This window comes from Argiope bruennichi, chromosome 10 (genome assembly GCF_947563725.1).
Source record: "Argiope bruennichi chromosome 10, qqArgBrue1.1, whole genome shotgun sequence".
Lineage (NCBI taxonomy): Eukaryota > Metazoa > Arthropoda > Arachnida > Araneae > Araneidae > Argiope > Argiope bruennichi.
In genome coordinates, this window is record NC_079160.1 from 126857134 (window position 1) to 126876573 (window position 19440).

At 27.8% G+C, this 19440-nt stretch overlaps 1 protein-coding gene across 1 annotated transcript in view; it reads right to left on the minus strand.

Annotated features, from left to right (window-relative positions):
- The window catches only part of LOC129988655 (WD repeat-containing protein 36-like), a 57375-nt gene that overhangs the window by 9443 nt on the left and 28492 nt on the right, over window positions 1-19440 (minus strand). The window contains exons 7-15 of the mRNA XM_056096926.1: window positions 19144-19319; window positions 17412-17532; window positions 16562-16711; window positions 15637-15785; window positions 13924-14038; window positions 13640-13805; window positions 8827-8935; window positions 3106-3185; window positions 299-510 (exon numbers count right to left, since the gene is read on the minus strand). Coding sequence (XP_055952901.1) covers window positions 299-510; window positions 3106-3185; window positions 8827-8935; window positions 13640-13805; window positions 13924-14038; window positions 15637-15785; window positions 16562-16711; window positions 17412-17532; window positions 19144-19319 — 1278 coding nt within the window. The remainder of the gene's footprint in view (window positions 1-298; window positions 511-3105; window positions 3186-8826; window positions 8936-13639; window positions 13806-13923; window positions 14039-15636; window positions 15786-16561; window positions 16712-17411; window positions 17533-19143; window positions 19320-19440) is intronic.

Consider the following 19440-nt stretch of genomic DNA (forward strand, 5'->3'; position numbering starts at 1 on the left):
CGATACATAATAATTTTGAAACAGTGAATTTAGTTTATCTTATTCAGACATCACAGTATATTAAAAGTTAATTTTAGAAAATAAGACAAAACTTTACTTTCATTGTTTAAATTCTTAAGAAGAATTTAATAAGAATTCATTAACGAATTTAATAAGAATTTAGATATAGGAAAAAGTAACAATGGCATGCTGAAAATAATGAAATATAGCTATTACAATTTTTAAAAAATAAAAATCTTATTTATGATGGTTTTGAGATTGAATATGAAATTTTGAAGCCACATGAAGCAAAACTCACCATCTCTTCCATCCATTGTAACCACTGGCAGATCAAGCTGTAATGGATTATATGCTTCAGGTAATGGATGTAGTAACAAATTGGAGTAAAGAGTAGAATTTGCCCATAAATAGATACCAGGGCTGCCTGCATGCACTGTAGCTAGATATTCACCAGAAGGAGACATAGTGAGGCTTACACATAAAGGTGACACAGTAAACCAATCAACAAGTCTGGAAAATAAATAAATTTTAAACATAACTCATTACATAATAAGGAATAATAATTTAAAATTATCATTAAGCTTTGTATCAAACAAGATCAAAAAGAAAGTTTAATAAAAAAAATTACATCAAAAATAAATTTTAATCTAATATGAAAGATTAAATTAACTAATTAATAAACTTATTTATATTTATTTATTTCATTAATATTTTTTTTTACCGCAGAGAGTAAGCAAATTCTAATAAATACATATTGAATTTATTAATATTAGAATATTTAATACCCAGGTGACTTGTATATATAGTGGCTCATACAATTGTGAGTACACCTTACTTTTATTTGATAAATTCGACTTTCAATACAAATAATACATTAACGAGAAGTGCAAACATATTTTTATTTTTACACACAATAATTGATTCAATTTAAATTAAAAATAAAGAACAATCAACAAAAAACTTCTAAATTGAAAAGTTTCAGAAGCATTTTAAATAAGTGCTCAGATTTTTGCCTCAAAAAATTGAGAGTACACTAAAGAAATCTTTAATATTTTGTATAGAAAGAAAATGTCAATATTTAATTAGATATCCCATGGCCTCTAAATATTGTGGTACTGATTTGATCAACTTTTCGATATATCTGTTGACATTTTGCCCTGTTCTTCTAGCAACTCTTGTTTCAAATGGGTTTATTTCTAATTTTGTCTTTTTGGACCTCTGTTTTGAGTGTGGCCAAAAGATATTCAATGATATTGATGTCGGGAGACTATGGTAGTGTGTGCAACTCCTGTTTATGATGAAAAAGACATCACATTTTGACATTATGTACAGTGTGTTTGAGGTCGTTGTCCAGCTGAAAAATGAAATTTCCATCTAAACCCAAATTTTTAGCACTTTTCTTTAGATTGCTTTATAGATTTCTTTTATAGATTAGATTGGAAAAAGTATATCCAAGTAAATCATATAGTCATTCAAATTTGCTGCAGAAACTTCTCAAGTCATAGGCAGAAGTGTAAGTGCTGAAATTGTGCAAAATGTAATTAGACAAGCTGGATATAAAAGTCGAGTTGTTTGAAAGAAACCATTCACAAGCTTGCAAAATCAGAAAAAGTGTTTGGTGTTTGCAAAAACTCATCAATTGAAGACCCATAACTTTTGGAAGAAAGTTATATTTAATGATGAAAGTATAATTCAACTTTTTTTTAGTGACAGTTATCACAATGCATGGGAAAAGCCCAATACTGCTTTGGATCCAAAAAATTTACATCATACAGTTAAAAATAATGGTGACTTCGTCATGGTTTGAACTTCTTGTATACCAAGAAATCTAGTTTTTATAGATTTCATTATGAAAAATATAGTTTATTTGGATATACCTCTCAACAATTTAATGGAAAATTCTAAAAATTTGTTTTTAGATGGAAATTTCATTTTTCAGCTGGACAACGACCCTAAACACACTGCACATGATGTCAAAATGTGGTGTCTTTTTCATTGTAAACAACAGTTATACACACTACCACAATTCCCGACATCAATGTCATTGAACATCTGTGGGCCACACTCGAAACAGCAGTCTAAAAAGACAAAATTAGAAACAAAACCCTTTAAAACAGGAGTTGCTAGAAGAATGGGACAAAATGTCAATAGATATATTCAAAATATTGTGATACTGATCAAATCAGTATCGCAATATTTAGAGACAATTATAAAAGCCAAATGACATGTAATTAAATATTGACATTTTCTTTTTATACAAAATATAATAAAAAATTCATTCGTACACTCCCAATTTTTTAATGCAAAAATCTGAGCATGTTTCTTTAAAATGCTTCTGAAATTTTTCAATTTAGAAATTTTTTACTGATTGTTCCTTTTTTTATTTTAAATTGAACCATTTGTTATGTGTAAAAATAAAAACATGTTTGCACTGCTCGGTAATGTGTTATTCATATTGAAAGTCAGATTTATCAAGTAAAAGTAAGGTGTACTCTCAATTGCTTGTGCCACTATAAGTAAAAACCTAGGAGACTTACTTTAAAAGACATTCCAGTCATATTGTTGTACTAGAATATGCAAAGAAGTAAAAGTAGATTCACTGACACAGAAATTAGAAGAAGGTGCATGCAATTATCTTACTCATCAGTAATTTTTTTTTAATTCCCAGAATTATTTGTATTGTTCGATTATTAATAAAAATATATATTTAAATATATACCAATCAACAGATAATATGATTCACATTCTTAAAAAAAATCAAGAATAAGACTGAAAACCCAGAATAATAATTATAAGCCCATATTTATTATTAAAAGAAGCTTAGTATACTCATTCAAATACAATTATTAGTATATTGTTTCTAAATTCTCAATAAATAAATTATTCACATATGTTAATAACACAATTAAAAAATTTCCTCATAAAATAAAAATTTATCCTAATTAATTATTTTTTTACATCTAAAAAATTCTTTCAGATAATTTAAAATTTGAAATGGACAGACATATAAAAAATTTTTTCACCCAACAAAAAAACACAAATTATTTAATGATAACATTAAATTATTTTTTTTTAGTAAAGTACAACAACTATAAAAATACTAACTTTCCTGAAGATATATCCCAAGTTTTAATTGAGGAATCACTTGTTGCAGCTATTAACCATTTAAAATCTGTACTAAATGCCTGAAAATACATAATAACCATTTATAGTTTTAAATGGAAAAAAGTTGTATAGTATTTAAAAAGAAAAAAAAAATCATATATGGGCATATACATACTTTGAAGACTTATTCTAACATACTACAGAAATATTAATACATAATATTAAAAAATTGTTTTCAAAAAGTATAAATTAATTACTTAATAAATTATGTAACTTATAAATGTATTGTACAAATACCAATATCATAGAACATTTTGCAATGCAATGTAAATCGGTGCATTGTAAAAACTATTGAGGGTATTTCTGTATCTTCATATTGAGTGTAAATCACTGCATATGGAGATACAGAAATACCCTCAAAATTTTTTATACAATTTGCTGGTTACTAATAATTTACTTGAAGATAAGAAGAAATGTTAATCTTTAATGAACAAGTGATATAACTTTTGTGATTCCATTATAAAGCTCCAGATTACATTTTGAACCCATTACGACTTAAAAAAAAATTATGTGCTTTAATGGTAAAATTAAAGAACTGTTTTGTTTTGTTTATTTCTTGGATGTAAATATTAAATAATTGCTTTACATGCTTTATCAGGGAGAAAAATATATTAATTCACATAAAAACAGGTATTTTTGTCACAGAAGCACCATGGCAGATTAAATTAAAGAATTTTCTTCAGTTATCTTATATTAACACAATAACCACAAGAACAAATACAATAAAAGAAATAAGTACAAGATAGTCAAATTAACCATTAATCAAACTCAGAAGATCATAGAAATCATGCAATTATCCAAATGATATACTATTTAAAAAAGTATTTTAAATGATGTGCTTGCCATTTATTGAATACATTACAATCCTGACTATCCATCTTCTGTACTATCCATACTAGTTTTCTTTTATCTAATTAAAGGAGGAAGGCAAGGCTTCTATAAATCATCTATTAAGGACTTTCTCAAAACCCAAAAACTGTAAGCTTTGTCTCTTATTTTAGGGTTACCATTTCATATCTGTGTAATCATTTATCAGAGAAAACTAAAATCAGTTTGAGCCAATTTTCTTAAGAATTATGTCATATTCATGTTTAAATAACATATTTATGTAGTGTGCAGAGTCTCATCCTGGTGGTGTGTGCGTCATCACTCAAAAGCCAATAAGAAGCTATCCAATTCCCGCCATTAAAACTGTATTTAGTACTGTAATAGCGTTCATCGAAGTAAAGTGGCCCAGCCGAAGTAAAGCGGCTACACGTTACCAGCATAAACAAATTTAATGAACTGGACGAACGTCTAGTTCATTAAATTTGTTTATGTTAAATTAGTGTGTGATTCTTGTAATATGAGCCAACTCTAAGCATCAATTTCAACTGGGCTTTTCCCTAGGGCCCATGAGAGATATTTGATTTGATATATAATCCGATTAATAGAGGCCTGTTTATCGAGCCAGAATGAACATGTCTCCACATTTATGTTTAGTGCATTACAGAATTATATGCTAAAATATGAACAATTTTTATATCCTTTAACAATAATACAATATTTATATCCCTTAACTTACTTTTTTCTCTCATAAATTCTTATAGTATTCAATAAGTGAGAAATTACATATTATAAAAAGTGAATTTTGGTATAGTAACTTTGTCTTTTGGTATTGGTGGGCAAAGAAATGAATTCATAGAACTCTAGCTTATCCGAGTTTTTGTCTTCAGGCTAGTCATACTGTCACATTAGGCTGGATACTCAGGGTTATACTGCATTTACATTAGGATAAAAACAATGTTTTAATTAAAAATTAGAGGTAGGTTTTTGTTTGCACTTTCATTTTTATTTCTTAATATCTAACAGGAGTGTACTGTATACCAAAACTTAAGAAATTAAAAAAAGTAAAAATGGATAGGACTTTACAATAAACATGAACCTTAAAGAAGCCTCACAACCAGAATGAGATCAAATAAATACATACAAAAAAAAATGAAATGAAAATTCATACATAAAATGAATTGATATATAGATTGAGATGAGCAGCTGATCCTCTACGAAGGTTTGCTTTAACAAATATTGAACCACAATTATATTATGAGGTGCATCATTTTAAATAAATCCCATCCCAGTTAATTATTTGGTTACTAAAGGTGTCTAGTTTAAAATTAAAGAACTAGAGTTCAAGCCACAACCACTGCACTGACTTTCCGATTTTAATTTTTATGAAAACTGATGACACATTGATCTTTCATTAATGGTCCTCCTGTGCATTAGAGGGTGGCCAGCATTTCTGCAGTTTGATTTTGCCTGACTTTTCCCTGTTATTTTCAAGTTTTATAAAAATACCCTGGATTTTTTCAAAAGTATCTGAAATCTTCAGAATGGTTTTTTTTAATGTATTGCACAGTAATTCTTTAAAATGTACAAAAAATAGTGTTCTTTCTTAGAACAATCAATGATGAATAAATATTTAGTGTTTGGAAAACAGATCAAAAAATAATTTGCAATCATAACATAATTTTTGTAAACATTTACCAATTTCTGTTATCATACTAATCAACATCTACAGAATACTAGAAATGTGTGATTGTCTAGAAGGAATTCTTTCAGAACTGATTATCCAAATTTATTTGAGAAAGATATAATACAAAATCACATACATATTGACAGAGTATTTAAGAATGAAATAATCTATTTCCTTTTAATGTGATCTTCACTATTTATAGTCTTTACTAAAATCCAAATCAAAACTGAATAATACATATAATGGTAACAGAAAAATTATAATTTACTAAGAAAATAGCTACAACAAATAGTATGTCATAATAGTATGACTTTTTAAGCTAGGAGATGGTATTGCACCAAAATAAATGAAATTATTCAGTGATAATAAAACTCTTAGCTTGCCAAACATAGTAAAAAATCACTTGCACATGGACAGAATGATTAACCAATTTATATTATAAAAAAAAAAAAAAAAAAAAAAAGTGAAAACTTGGCTCTAATCACTAAATTTTTCTTTCATCTATAAATATTTATTTCTATTAAAATGTCAAAAAAGAAAGAATGAATGAATTCTGTAAATTTTTTATTAGTTTCATATACTCTCTATTTTCAGAAATAGAAAACCACCACACTAATTCTCATTCACCTGAAGGCATTGATTTTACCTAAATAGAATAAGATGAAAGATGGGTAAGAAGATGCTTACATTCTATTAAACAGTATAGTAATTTTGATTATTAATGGAATTACGAAGAGTAGCAACCGCTGATAGACCAAAAAAATAATGAACTAGCCAAGCTAAGAATAAATACACAGTTCACACTAAAACAATGAGGATCAAAATGACAAGGGAAGGAAGAAAAGAAAGGAAAAAAAAAAAATGCAGAAAACCATCTAATGAAGCAAAAGACCCAACAAAAAATATGAAAACATACTAATATTATTCACTAATCAAACAGTGATAATCTCATATTTCTGAAATGAACAATATATCAATTGTATAAATAAAATGTTAATATTTCTTTTATATATCTATATTATTTTGAAAAAATGGGAAAATATTGAAGATATATATATTTGTATAATATATCAAACAAAAAATTTAATTTTAATGTGCTTAGTATTATTTTATTCAGAAGACTACTTCATGTATGGAGCTTTTTAAAGATATGCAGAATATATAAAGAAAAAGGAAGGAAACATTAGCAATGGCATTTATACAATACTTTGAAGATCTCATAATTTAACAAATGATTTGTATTATTTCCAAATACTCAGAAAAACATTTTAACAAATATATTATATATATATATATATATATATATATATATATATATATATATATATATATATATATATATATATATATATATATATATAATGTTTAAAAGAAAATATATGCAATATGTCAATAAAAAAATTTGCCAAGAAATGGAAAAACAAATTAATTCTTGTATTTAAAATAAATTAGTCCTAGATTATAATGCTGAGCAAAATACATCAAGTTGAAAATAACTTTATCAACAAAAGATGCATACTTTCACAACTCATAGTAGGATGATGTATGAAGAAGAAACTACCTAGATCAGCCTCCCTTAGCTTACTCCCATATTCCAAATTTAATCGATATGTACAAATTTAGTGGAGAGACCAAATGCAAGATTTCACCAATCTAGATTAAAGCATGTTTGAGGTGACAGTCCAGACTGAAATAATTTTTTAAATATGTTTTACAGACTCGGGACGGTCACGAAGATAATTTTCAATCTAAGGAATGATGATGCATCAGAATCTCGACATAAAATTTGACAATTACAATACTTTTTTTTCATATACTTCAAACATGAAAAAGTTAAAAAAACTTTTAAAACTATAATAGGCCCCAAAAAGCTGAAAATCAAAGCATTACTGTGAGTCAGGCCATAGTTTTGCTTCATTTTTCATAGAACACATAAACAAAATTATTTTCATTAATTATATTTTTTATTATATGTTTCGCAACTTGACATTCTGAAAAAAAAGTTCCAAGAAAATTATTATCTAAACAATAAAATAATTATGGCGATTAATTTTCCAATCCTTTCTTCTTCATGGCATATCTGAATATTATATAGCCACCTTTATTGTTTCTAAATTATTCTAACTAAGAGTATCAATGTAAATCTGAGCCTCATTGCAATTCGATCAAGAAAGAATGAATCAAGAAATTATAATATTATGGGATTAGGTGTAGCTAACTAATTTGATTGCCCTACAATTATTATATAATCCTAATTTAAAACAGCACTTCCCTTTTTCCAAAAAGATTATATCATTAAAATTTATCATCAGGACAATATTAACTGGTGCTTTCACTACCTTTAAAATGGTCTTTGAAGTGTCTTACATTTTTACAGAAGTAACATTTGTTTATTGACAGGTCAATTAATCCTGACGATTCTATTGAAATAAAAGTCTAATTACAAAAATAACAGTAAAAATAAATAAAAGCGTAATTTTAAATTATATAATAATGATAGAGAATTCTAATTGGTAAGCTATATTTTAAAATCGCAAAAATGTTAGCACACAATAAAGATTTGCGAAATCGGTTCAGATTACTGTTTAGTTAATGCTTTAATTCAAAAATATCTCTCGAAATACAGTAGACAACCATTGATTACATATCTAGTGTCACTCATACAGAATAAAAAAATTTCAAAATAGATATTATGGCAATGGCTGTGAAACCATGAAGATCTCTCTTAGATCTCTCACAAATATGGAGAGTGAAGGAAGACAATCATTGCAAGAGTATCTACAGGTTACAAGTGTTCATATGAAACAAAATGCGTTGAAGTCAAATTAATGGTTGGGGTTGAACAAATGGTTCATTGATTTCCCTTATTATTTAAATATATAAGTAATGTCTTAAAATCGAATAATGCTGAATCAATAGACTACTCATAAAATTAAACACTCTCATAACATAGCAATTATTTATAAAATGAAGTGTTTATATATATTAGTTTAAAAGAAACTTTGTATTTTTTTATGTATTTTTTCTGTAAAAGATTTTTACCCCCAATTTCTTTTAATGAAAGTTACATCTTTTACATTACCACAAACAGGAAATCTCTACTTCATCCTTTATAATAATTCAAACAAATTAATAAAATCATATCTTACCATATCACAGATGTTTCCAGAATTATCAGCAAAGTTTCTTATAATTCGCTTTGATTCAATATCCACAAGCAAAATTGTAAAATTATCCATCGCGACAGCAAGCATAGCACTAAAATATTTATAGTTTAAAAAAATAAGCACTACTATACATATTTATATGGATATTCTTTCAAATAACACTTATTAGAAACTATTAAAAATCAGAAAACATAGCTAAAAAAATATAAAAATTTTAAGAAAACAAATTACATTCACATAATTTTTACACACAGCAATGGAGTTGAACGATTTTGTGGATATTGCAATGCATATAATTGCAAAACTTTTCAGATAAATATTAAAAATTATTGTGTTATTATTGTGTTGTTTCAATAGCCTTACACTTGTTTTGCTCATTGCATACAGGAACCATCTTAATAGAGTCAAGTTCCATGACATCATGCTGTTAAAAATATAACTGCCTAGATAATCTGTCTTCTAACTTTAAAGGTACTATACTTTTTTTTTTTTTTTTTTTGCCATGCAAATTACTTATACAGTTAACAGAATCCCCCCCCCTAGTTTTCAGAAGCGCCAGAAGTGGGGGATCATACCATCAATTATTTGATGAAACAATGATAAAAGGCTGAAATTTAGGGCAATAATAAAATCTATTATTATATTATGCTCCAATAAATGTCAATATTATATAGCAATTAAATCAGGATCAATAATATTTTTTAAATTTTATAGGGGTAAAAAATAACAAATGTAAAATAATATTCTCAAATATTATCATGGGGGGGGGGGAATTTTGCTTTCTTTTCACTTAAGCACAATATCAAAATATCTCTCCGAGTTCATGTTCTGAACCTTTACATCAGAACAAAATCTGATAGCTTTAGGTCAAACAAATGCGTCAACAAATTTGTGTAGAGACAAAATATTTACCGAGAGATGCTATTATAGACAGAATTCGCAGTTTCAGCTGAAAATCAGAGGCATAAGCATGCTGAATGAGGAAAATAAGATTTTGCACAAGAGTATAACAATCACCAAACAATATGTACTCATCAGAATGCCAAAGGATATATAAGTATTTTATTTTTGAAATGTGATTATATTGTACAAATATTTTCGGTTTGGTTCAAATTTTTTGATCTGTTTGAAAATCTTCCTGATTCTGACTGAATTGTTATCATGTCCATAAAATTTTAGGAAGTTTGATATCTCAAGTTTCTTTAATACTTAATAAAATATATACAATCCAAAATTTGCATTTCGGGTTCTGAGGATATGGTACTAATGGTTAAGAGAGAAAAAAAAAATGCCCTAATTTTTATTATAAGGAAACTAAAATAGACCAACATTTCATAATTTAAAATCACTTGAAACAAAGTGAAGTGAAACAAAGTTTAACTCAATAAATTCTAGGCAATAAAATTTTAAAAAACAGAGCTCAATTATAAACAACATGGTGTACTCATATCAAAATTTGTCTTTAATCTATACAATAAAAGCAAAAATGAAAAAGACCAACGAAGACAACATAACACAATGGCAAAAGTATGTGAATGATAAATGTAACTAAACAATAAAAGAGTACTAACATATCAACAAAAAATTTAATTAACTTTATTAAAATAATTATATACATACGGTTGCGACTCAAAATATTATAAAAGAATCCTGCATTTTCCCTGTACGTATCTGTAATATAAAGGGAAATGCGTGCACAGCACTCATGTATTAGTTATAAGTGAATAACAAAAATTTTTTGGACGTGTTTAAATATTTTTTATAGTATTCATCACAAATATAAACTACTCTACTAAAAAGTCTCTTTTATTATTATTATTTTCAGTTTCAGTAGCTCCATTAGTAATCAAGTAAATTGTAGTCTATTCCAATATCAGTATTTTTTTTTTTCCCACAATCATATGGTATTTTCATATATATATACATTTTTTTTCATAAATTTTTAGGATCATCAAGCTCTATCAAAAATAAGAGCTGCATGCTTTTGCTTTTCTAATAGTGTTACTTTTGATACAGCTTTTAATTAATTGTTTAACAAAAACAAAAAAATTTTTATATAAGAAAGGCACAGTTCATTCAGAAGTCTAAATTTTTTTTAAAAATAGTTAGAGAATATTAGTGATATAAGAGAAGCTAATTTTACTCAGAATAAATTTATTCTGACAAGAATTTATAATGTTATTCACTTCTGGCAGATCCAGGCATTTTTTTAAAATTGAAATCTATATATTTCTCTATGTTGTCAAAAACTTTTATAGTATTTTCACAAACACCGATATTTTCTACTCAGTGAAAATAACAAAACTTCAATAAAAATTCAGAAGAACGAATAATTTCCAGAAAATTGGCACATCCAGCTGGACTATCTTCAAATTTTCTATACATTGCTCTTAGAATAAATAACATCTACTTTCCATTTAGTAGTTTATGATCATACTGAAATGTGCAATGGATTATGTGCAGTCCACAAGCATGATCTAAAATTTTACAGTGATTTTGGCGCAAAAGTTCTTTGACATGTTTTTAAAATATGACATCTACATTTTGTCCATCGATACTAATTTGTAAAAGAAATTAAATTCAAACTTGATATAACTTCTGTAAAATTCTTAAATAGTTCTTGAGCAAATTTATGCTTCAAAAATACTGATTTCTAATCTCCAATGAAGAATCTACTGGTTGATTTACACAAATATCTTACAATAAGACCCATTTGGCATTTTTATGAAATGTGGTACAAAGCTTCATTAATGCATATTAAATTTTTTTTATTATTTAAAGATTTCTTAAGAGATTTTTGCAAAAATGGAGCTAATTTAATACAAATAATTTACAATATTTTTGTAAGACCGAATGCATATTTCTCGGATATTCCATTAACAGCGGAAATAAGCGAAAATATTTCCAATGTATCATTGAATATATTAAAAGTCAAATGTGATGCAACATGTTTTAACATCCATAAAAGTTCAGCTTTAAATTATTGTTCTTGAACTAGTTAACAATAGGCTTATTTTCAGACATCAAACTTGATGTTTTTGGACTTAGCATGCCATCTTTTCCTATATTCATTTCAGATACAAAATTCAATATCAATGATGATTTTTTTTGAACAAGCACTCAATTTTATGTTTTCCTCTTTTGGCATGACTAGTTTGAGTATGTTTTCCCATTTCACTTAAGCTTATTATGTTCTTAAAAAGCAAGCAGTATGCAGCAAACAGATTTAGCAGAAATTATTTAACCCATTCTAACAAAGTTAGTTCATATTTTTATCTGACTAGTAAGTATTATCTGCAGATTTTAAGCAGCTTATTGTTTAAAAACACTAATTAATCTACTCTGAATAAGCTCACAATTTCTCAAATAATAAACAAATCATTCAATAAACTCGCATGTGAGTAACTAAACACCACAGTGATGCTTCCACAGATTGAATATTGCTATTCCCGCCGGAGAAATTTATTCTGTGCTCTTACACAGTTACAGCGGCCTAACACATTCTCATTAGCAGCAATCCGGGAATATCACGGAAAGAGAATGCTACTTCAGAAATCGAAATTAGACTGATCTATACAGAAAAAAAAAAGGGAACGAGTAAAAAGACGAATGAGTTTCCATGATTACACAGTTGTTCCATTTTTGGTACTATGGTCACAATCTTTTATTTTTGCAATGTTCAAAGATCGTCGTTTTTTTAGATGAAAAAAAAATTAAAGACTTTAAAATTCCCTTTTTTTGGGGGGGGGGGAAAGGGAGGGATTTCAAATTTCTGTTATATATATATATATATATATATATATATATCAACTTTCCTGTATTTCCTTGGTTTTCCCGCTGCAGTGGTAACCTGGTACTATATAATAAATCATATACTAAGGTAGCATAAAAATATACAAATGAAATTGATGTCACAGAAAAATTAATTTTCTTAATTTGAATACATGATATAAAATTTTATTTTGTGATGTTTCATTCTGAAGTTATGGCTAAAAAAATAAAATTTTATATCTTCATCTAATCTCTCTTTAGAGGGATATAGAAACCTTTTAATAACACAGTCAAGTCATCTAAATGCTAAAAGGCATAGTGTTGATTACAGTATCCTGAGATGCATTTCGATTATTTTATCTCACTAGATGTGAGGTGCAAAAGGATGCGTGTATTTCTGGAATGTACTTTACTGTTAAATACTGTTCACGTGAACACAGCATAACACCAAACTGGGCTATCTTAAAATTACAGCAACCCTTTTAAGTGCCTTACAGCAATGTGTCTGTCAGATATTCATTAGAATATTAACCCACATCGGCTCAACAGCCACCGCAAAAGCTGCAAAAGGCTTCAATCTGTCAGGCTTAACAAAGTCACTGCAATGTTACACCGCAGCAGCCATGTATAAAGGATTCCAAGTGAACTCTAATTCCTACCTTTATATATGAACTGTTCATTGCAAAAGGATTATAAATATTTGTAAATAAAAAAGTTAAGTTCAAGTATAGTCCACTGCTCACTTCGAATCACAAAATGTAAATATATCTCCCTTTCATATTTCCTCTCACTCCTATTTTGTTGAATTAAATCTATCCTAATACATGCACAAAAGAGCAGAGGGTTTTAGAATCTATTGACAAACAATACAAGAGCATAGAATTGTATAAGGAACATGCAAACAGACAGACAAACATTCAATTTCATATATATAGAGATAGATTTAATTTAAAAGTAATAGATAGATGTATTTAAATATATATCAAAATAAAGATATTCAATACCATAGTAAATGGAAGCTTACTTTTCACGATGAAGAACAACTTTTGATACACCCTGTTCTACTTCCATAATAGCAATTTCACTGTGATCTTTAAATTTCCAAAATTTTAAAAGTTTGTCAGTGCCACCTGATATTACCATTTGATTAAAGCCGTCAATGGCAACTCCCCGCACATTTCCTTCATGGGCTAAAACAATTTTAAAAATTAGCAAACAGTATATTTATTAATACTAAAAAAAATATTCAGTTGACACTTTGAGACGTATTCTTTTAAAAATGAGAAAATAAAACTATATTATGTATACCTGTTTCTTTTCCAAAAGACCCTCTATGCATCCCAGATTGGATATTAAACTTATCTAAGTGGCCAGTGTTGTAACCAATCACAACAAAATTTCCACAAGTACTAATACTCAAACACTAAACACAGAGAAAAGTAAATTTAGTAACAGTAGCAAATTAGAAATGAATATTCGAATTGCAGCAGGGTAATTATAAAACAAATAGAAGAGGTTTTTTTTTAAAAATCAGCGCGTGCGCGCGCGCACACACACACTCAATATTTCAAGATATATTGTTTTTCAAGGAAGGGATTTAAAAAAATTAACATAAGATAAACACAAATAAATAACACAGTCTTCATATGTTTAATTTATTTTTCGAATAACATTCATTAATTTCAAAAAGTCTAAAAAGTATGCTAAATTCTTATAAATGTTAAAATTATTCAACATACACTAAAGTGACAAAAGTCATGAGATACCTCCTAATAGCAGGTTGGACATCCTTTTGCACGGCAAAGAGCAGCAACTGTTATAGAGGCATGGGCACTTTAAGTCATTAGAAACATCCTGCAGAAATATTGAGCCATTGTCCATAATTTCGAATGCATTTGTGCACAAATTGACCTCTCAATTATGAACCATAAATATTTGATAGGATTCATGTCCAGCAATCTAGGTGGACAAATCATTCATAAAAATTGTAAAGAATGTTTTTCAAACCAATTTTGAATAGTTGTGGCCTAGTGACACGGCACATTGTTATCCATAAAAATTCTATCAGTGCTTTGATACATCAATAGTTGCAAATGGTCTCCAAATAGCTGGACACAACCATTTCTAGTCAATGATCAGTTCAGTTGAACCAGAGGACACAATCCATTCCATGCGATAACAGTCCATATCATTATAGAGCCACCACTAGCTTGCACAAAGTCTTAATGGTAACTTGGGTCCACAGCTTTGTGGGGGTCTGTGCCACACTTGAATCCTCCCATCAGCTCTGACCACTGAAATTGTGACTGACCTGAAAAGCCACGGTTTTTCAGGCATCTAGGATCCAACCAATATGATAACGAGTAGAAGAGAGGAACTGCAAGCAACCTTGTGTTATTAGTAAAGGTATTCAAGATGGTTTTTTGCTTCCAAAATAACCTCTTAAAGCCAAGTTTCATCACACTGCCCTAACAGACACATCTGTCATAATCCCACATTGATTCCTGTGGTTATTTTATGCAGTGTTGCCTTCTATTAACACTGACAGTTCTACAACACGTCACTGATCTTGGTCATTAAGTGCAGGCTGTCAGCCATTATGTAGTCCATGGTGGAAAGTTAGGTATTTTTAGTACATTCTTGATACTGTGGATTTCAGAATGCTGAACTCTCTAACGATTTCCAAAACAGAATACCTTATGCATCCAGCTCCAACTACTATTCTGTGTTCAAAGTCTATTAATTCCAATCATGTGGCAATAATCACATCAGAAAACTTTTCACATTAATCATTTGAACACAAATGAAAGCCCTGCTAATGCACTGCACATTTATATGATTTTGTAAATAAAATACTTCTATCTATATACTCACATAATACTACCCCATGACTTTTTTCATCTCAGTGTGTGTATTTATATATATATATATATATAAATTTGAATGTTTTAAAATTACCATCTAAAGAAATAATAATAGTTTTCTTAGTAAATAAAATGAACTGTATAAATGAATAATTACCAGTGCTTCAACATTTTTTAATCCTTTAAAACGTTCATGCATTATTTTATGTTCTCCCATGCAGCTACGATTATATGACCAAGTAGTGACAATTTTTGAATTGCGATGAATTGCAGCAATATTATCCCAGTCCTTTTCTCGTGTAGCTTCTATATGCAAATTCAAATAAACATGTATACAAACTTTGCTTATTTACAGCAATATAATAATTAAAATATTCATTATTAATGAACTAGACCATGCAAAATTTAAGTGAATAAATGAACATAAGAACAAATCAAAGAATAAAATTTTAATTCACTATAACAAATAGACATATGTAAATTATTATGCAAAATAATTCAAACAACTGATAAAAAACAATACCCATGGTTTTCCACACATTTCACAAACCAACTTAAAAATAGGAATGTCATAAGTTTCAAAACATTATGAAGTAGCTCACAAAAATACATGAATTAATAAATTAAAGATATGTAAAAGGCAAAACATATGAAGTAAATGATAAACTAATTTCACATAAAATTTTAACTGCAGTTAATTAACTACTATCACAAATTTTTTTCATTAAACAAGATTTTTTAAATAATTTGATTTAGCAGGCCTTCTTATGTATATGTATGTTTTTTTTAAGTATATGTTTGCTAAAAAATCCATCAAAAAAAAAAAAAAAAAAAAAAAGAAAGAAAGAAAAGGAAAACTTCTGGGCATTATGCACCCAATCTATTAGTGATAAATAAAGAATAATGGCTACTAAACTGCCTATAAAAACACATCTTGAAGTTAAACTATTGATATTCTTCAATGAAATGATGATTATTATAGGTTCATTAGAATAAAAGCCTTACTTTCATACAGCTTATCTACAATGTATTTGTATCTTCATGGCATCTTAAGTAAAACTGATTGTAAGAAGTTATCAAACCTGAACAAAGGTCGATTATAGGCAACATTTTCTTTGTGTCATGCTTAATTCCTTTTCGCTTTGCTGCTTTCCGATTAAAAGATGCTTGACCCAAACTCTTATTAAGATTATCTGCTTCAGTTGAAAAAGATCTAAGAGTGGAATCTCGTCCTATAATTCAAAAAGATTTTTTTTTTAAAATAAATTTTCTGTAAAGGTCAAAATTGACATAAAATTCACGAAACTATACTCTTTTAAACAGGACTACATACAATGATTCAACATATATATTACTGAAACCAAAATGTTTTACAAATTAGTGTCTCCTCCTTAAAGCTAAAACCATTTAGCAAAGTATATTTAATGAATACCAAAAATCTTTTAATTAAAGCACCACAGCATTGAACGTTAAGATTGAAAACTTTAACATTTATCAAATCATGCCTTCTGAATGTACATTAAAGCATAAACCACCATTAAGGGTCATAACATCTAAATAATTATAAGAAAATCTAGAATAAGTGAGAATGCCAAGAATAAAAATTCAAAGAGATTGTTGAAAACAGAAATTAGAACTCGTAAACGTTTAAAATCATTTTATAAAATTAAATTTTTTAACCTACAATTTTTAAGAAAACAAAAGAAAGAAATATATAAATGAAATCTTACTATATTAAAAATAAATCCTACCAAATCTACAATAAAATTTAATCTTTATTTGAAACTAGTCATTTTCAGCGAATAGTTGATTTATACTTAATAATGTAATTCAAATTAACATTAAAATTTGAAATTAATAGGCTGAAAGTATTATTTGCTTCAAAATAACTTCAAAAAATGAAAATAAAAGTTCAAAAATTCATTTACAAACCAGCACTCAAAATGTTCTTTCCATTCACATCATAAAACCGGACTTTAGTTGGTGAACTACTATGCCCTTCTCGAAGCCGTAGAAGTCGACCTCCATCATCAGGCAGGTCAAATATCCACATCTATATGTATATGGCATAATCAGAATACAAATCAGATTTTAAAATAAATCAATATTGAGCTTGAAGTATTTATTTAAAAAAATCAACATATTAAATAACAGTTATTACAAAAATACTTTCTTCTTGCATCAAAAGTGAAAAAATTAGATTCATCAAGCAATGATTTAAAATACTGAATACATTCATAAAATAACAATAATAGCTATATAGCATTCTTTCAAAATGAAAAAAATTATTTTATTCTGAACCATTTAATCTTAAAATAATCATATTAGAACAGCAAAGTAATTGCATACAGGAGTTCTAATAGATTTGTTAGGTCAAAGAGAATTTATTTCTTTTTTGTTTGGCCATTTGCTTCCTAGTTATATTTTCTGGGTGATACATATCCATTCATTGATACATATTGCCTATAACACTACATATCAGTTTAACACATATGCCTAAAAAAACTCTGCAAAAAAAAAAAAAATGATGATAATCTTAACAAAATTGGATGTACCTCACAGAATCAGAAAATAAAAGATATAATAATAATAAATAAATAAATAAACAGTCAAACAGGTAATCAAGTATGAATGAAGTATGATATAAATAATATATCACCTATGGAAAATATTGTAGGTGCATATATTAGCTGCAAACAGATCTCTTAGAAATTATAACTCTTCTGTAAAGTAACATATCAGATATCATTCTTGTGGGGAAGGGGGAGGTCCCAGATAATAATCAATAGGAGACATTTGTAGAGAAGCAGATGAAATAGTACACACATTTCTCATTTTACTTTTGACATAGCAATTTTAATAACTGTAAATTGAATTTTGAGGGGAATTTTGCTACAACAAGTACTGTTCCATAAATACTTTTGAATCATATAAAAACTATGTATTACCGAGAATTTTAATTTTTTAACATAAATTGGTTAAATTACTTCCAGCATTCTTGCTTCTTGGCATCGATACTTCCTATCAGGGTCGTCTTTAATTTTGATATAACAAAAGAAAGACCCGAAAGCAAATGAAAAAAAAAATTATTTTTTGGAAACTACTTATGTTTAAGAAAACAACATCAAGAATTGCTTCAATCTAAGTTACAATTAAAAATACAACTACATGCCAGCTTTTGTTACAAACCAAGTAGAGAAATTTCTATTTGTTTGAAAGCTTCTTATTTTTAGAACAAAATGCAACAGAGCAAATTTCAAGTAACTCAGATACAGAATTGGTCCCCCCCCCAAGATTTTGAAGAATGTTACAATGGTGGAGGGCTAAAATAATATTTTAATTAAAAAATAAAAATTTTAAAACTTTTTTTAATGCAATCAATTAAAAAAGTTATCAGAGAAAATAAAAAGTTGAATTATCAGAATGATATGAATGATTTATCTTAAATGTGTCACTATGAAGATCTATCTAGCAGCAAAATTATAAATGAATGTGCACTGAAAGAATAGAATAAATCGCCTTATTTTAAATCTACATAAACCCATTAATCTTTTACATACCAGCAATAAATATAAGTATAAACTAAACCAGAAAATAAAACATTTTTTAAAATTATAAACAGTACATAAAAAAGTAACAATATTTACTAAAGATATAAACAAACTTTTATTGAATTGTCACTAGATGAAGTGATGAGCAAAGGTTCATTTGGGAGAAATTTCAAGCCCGAGACACATCCTCTATGAGCTTCCCTGATCTCACTGTGAAGACGCTTCTTTTCAAGATCCCACACAGCTATATGACCCATGGTACTAGCAGAAGCCATGATTGGAGGACCATCTTTTGAAGTAATAAAATATACATAACACTTAAGTTATTTTGAAATTGATTCTTTGAAAATCAGTATCTAATAATAAATGTGTGTGTTGGCATTCAACAGGCCAGAACATTAGACTTAGAG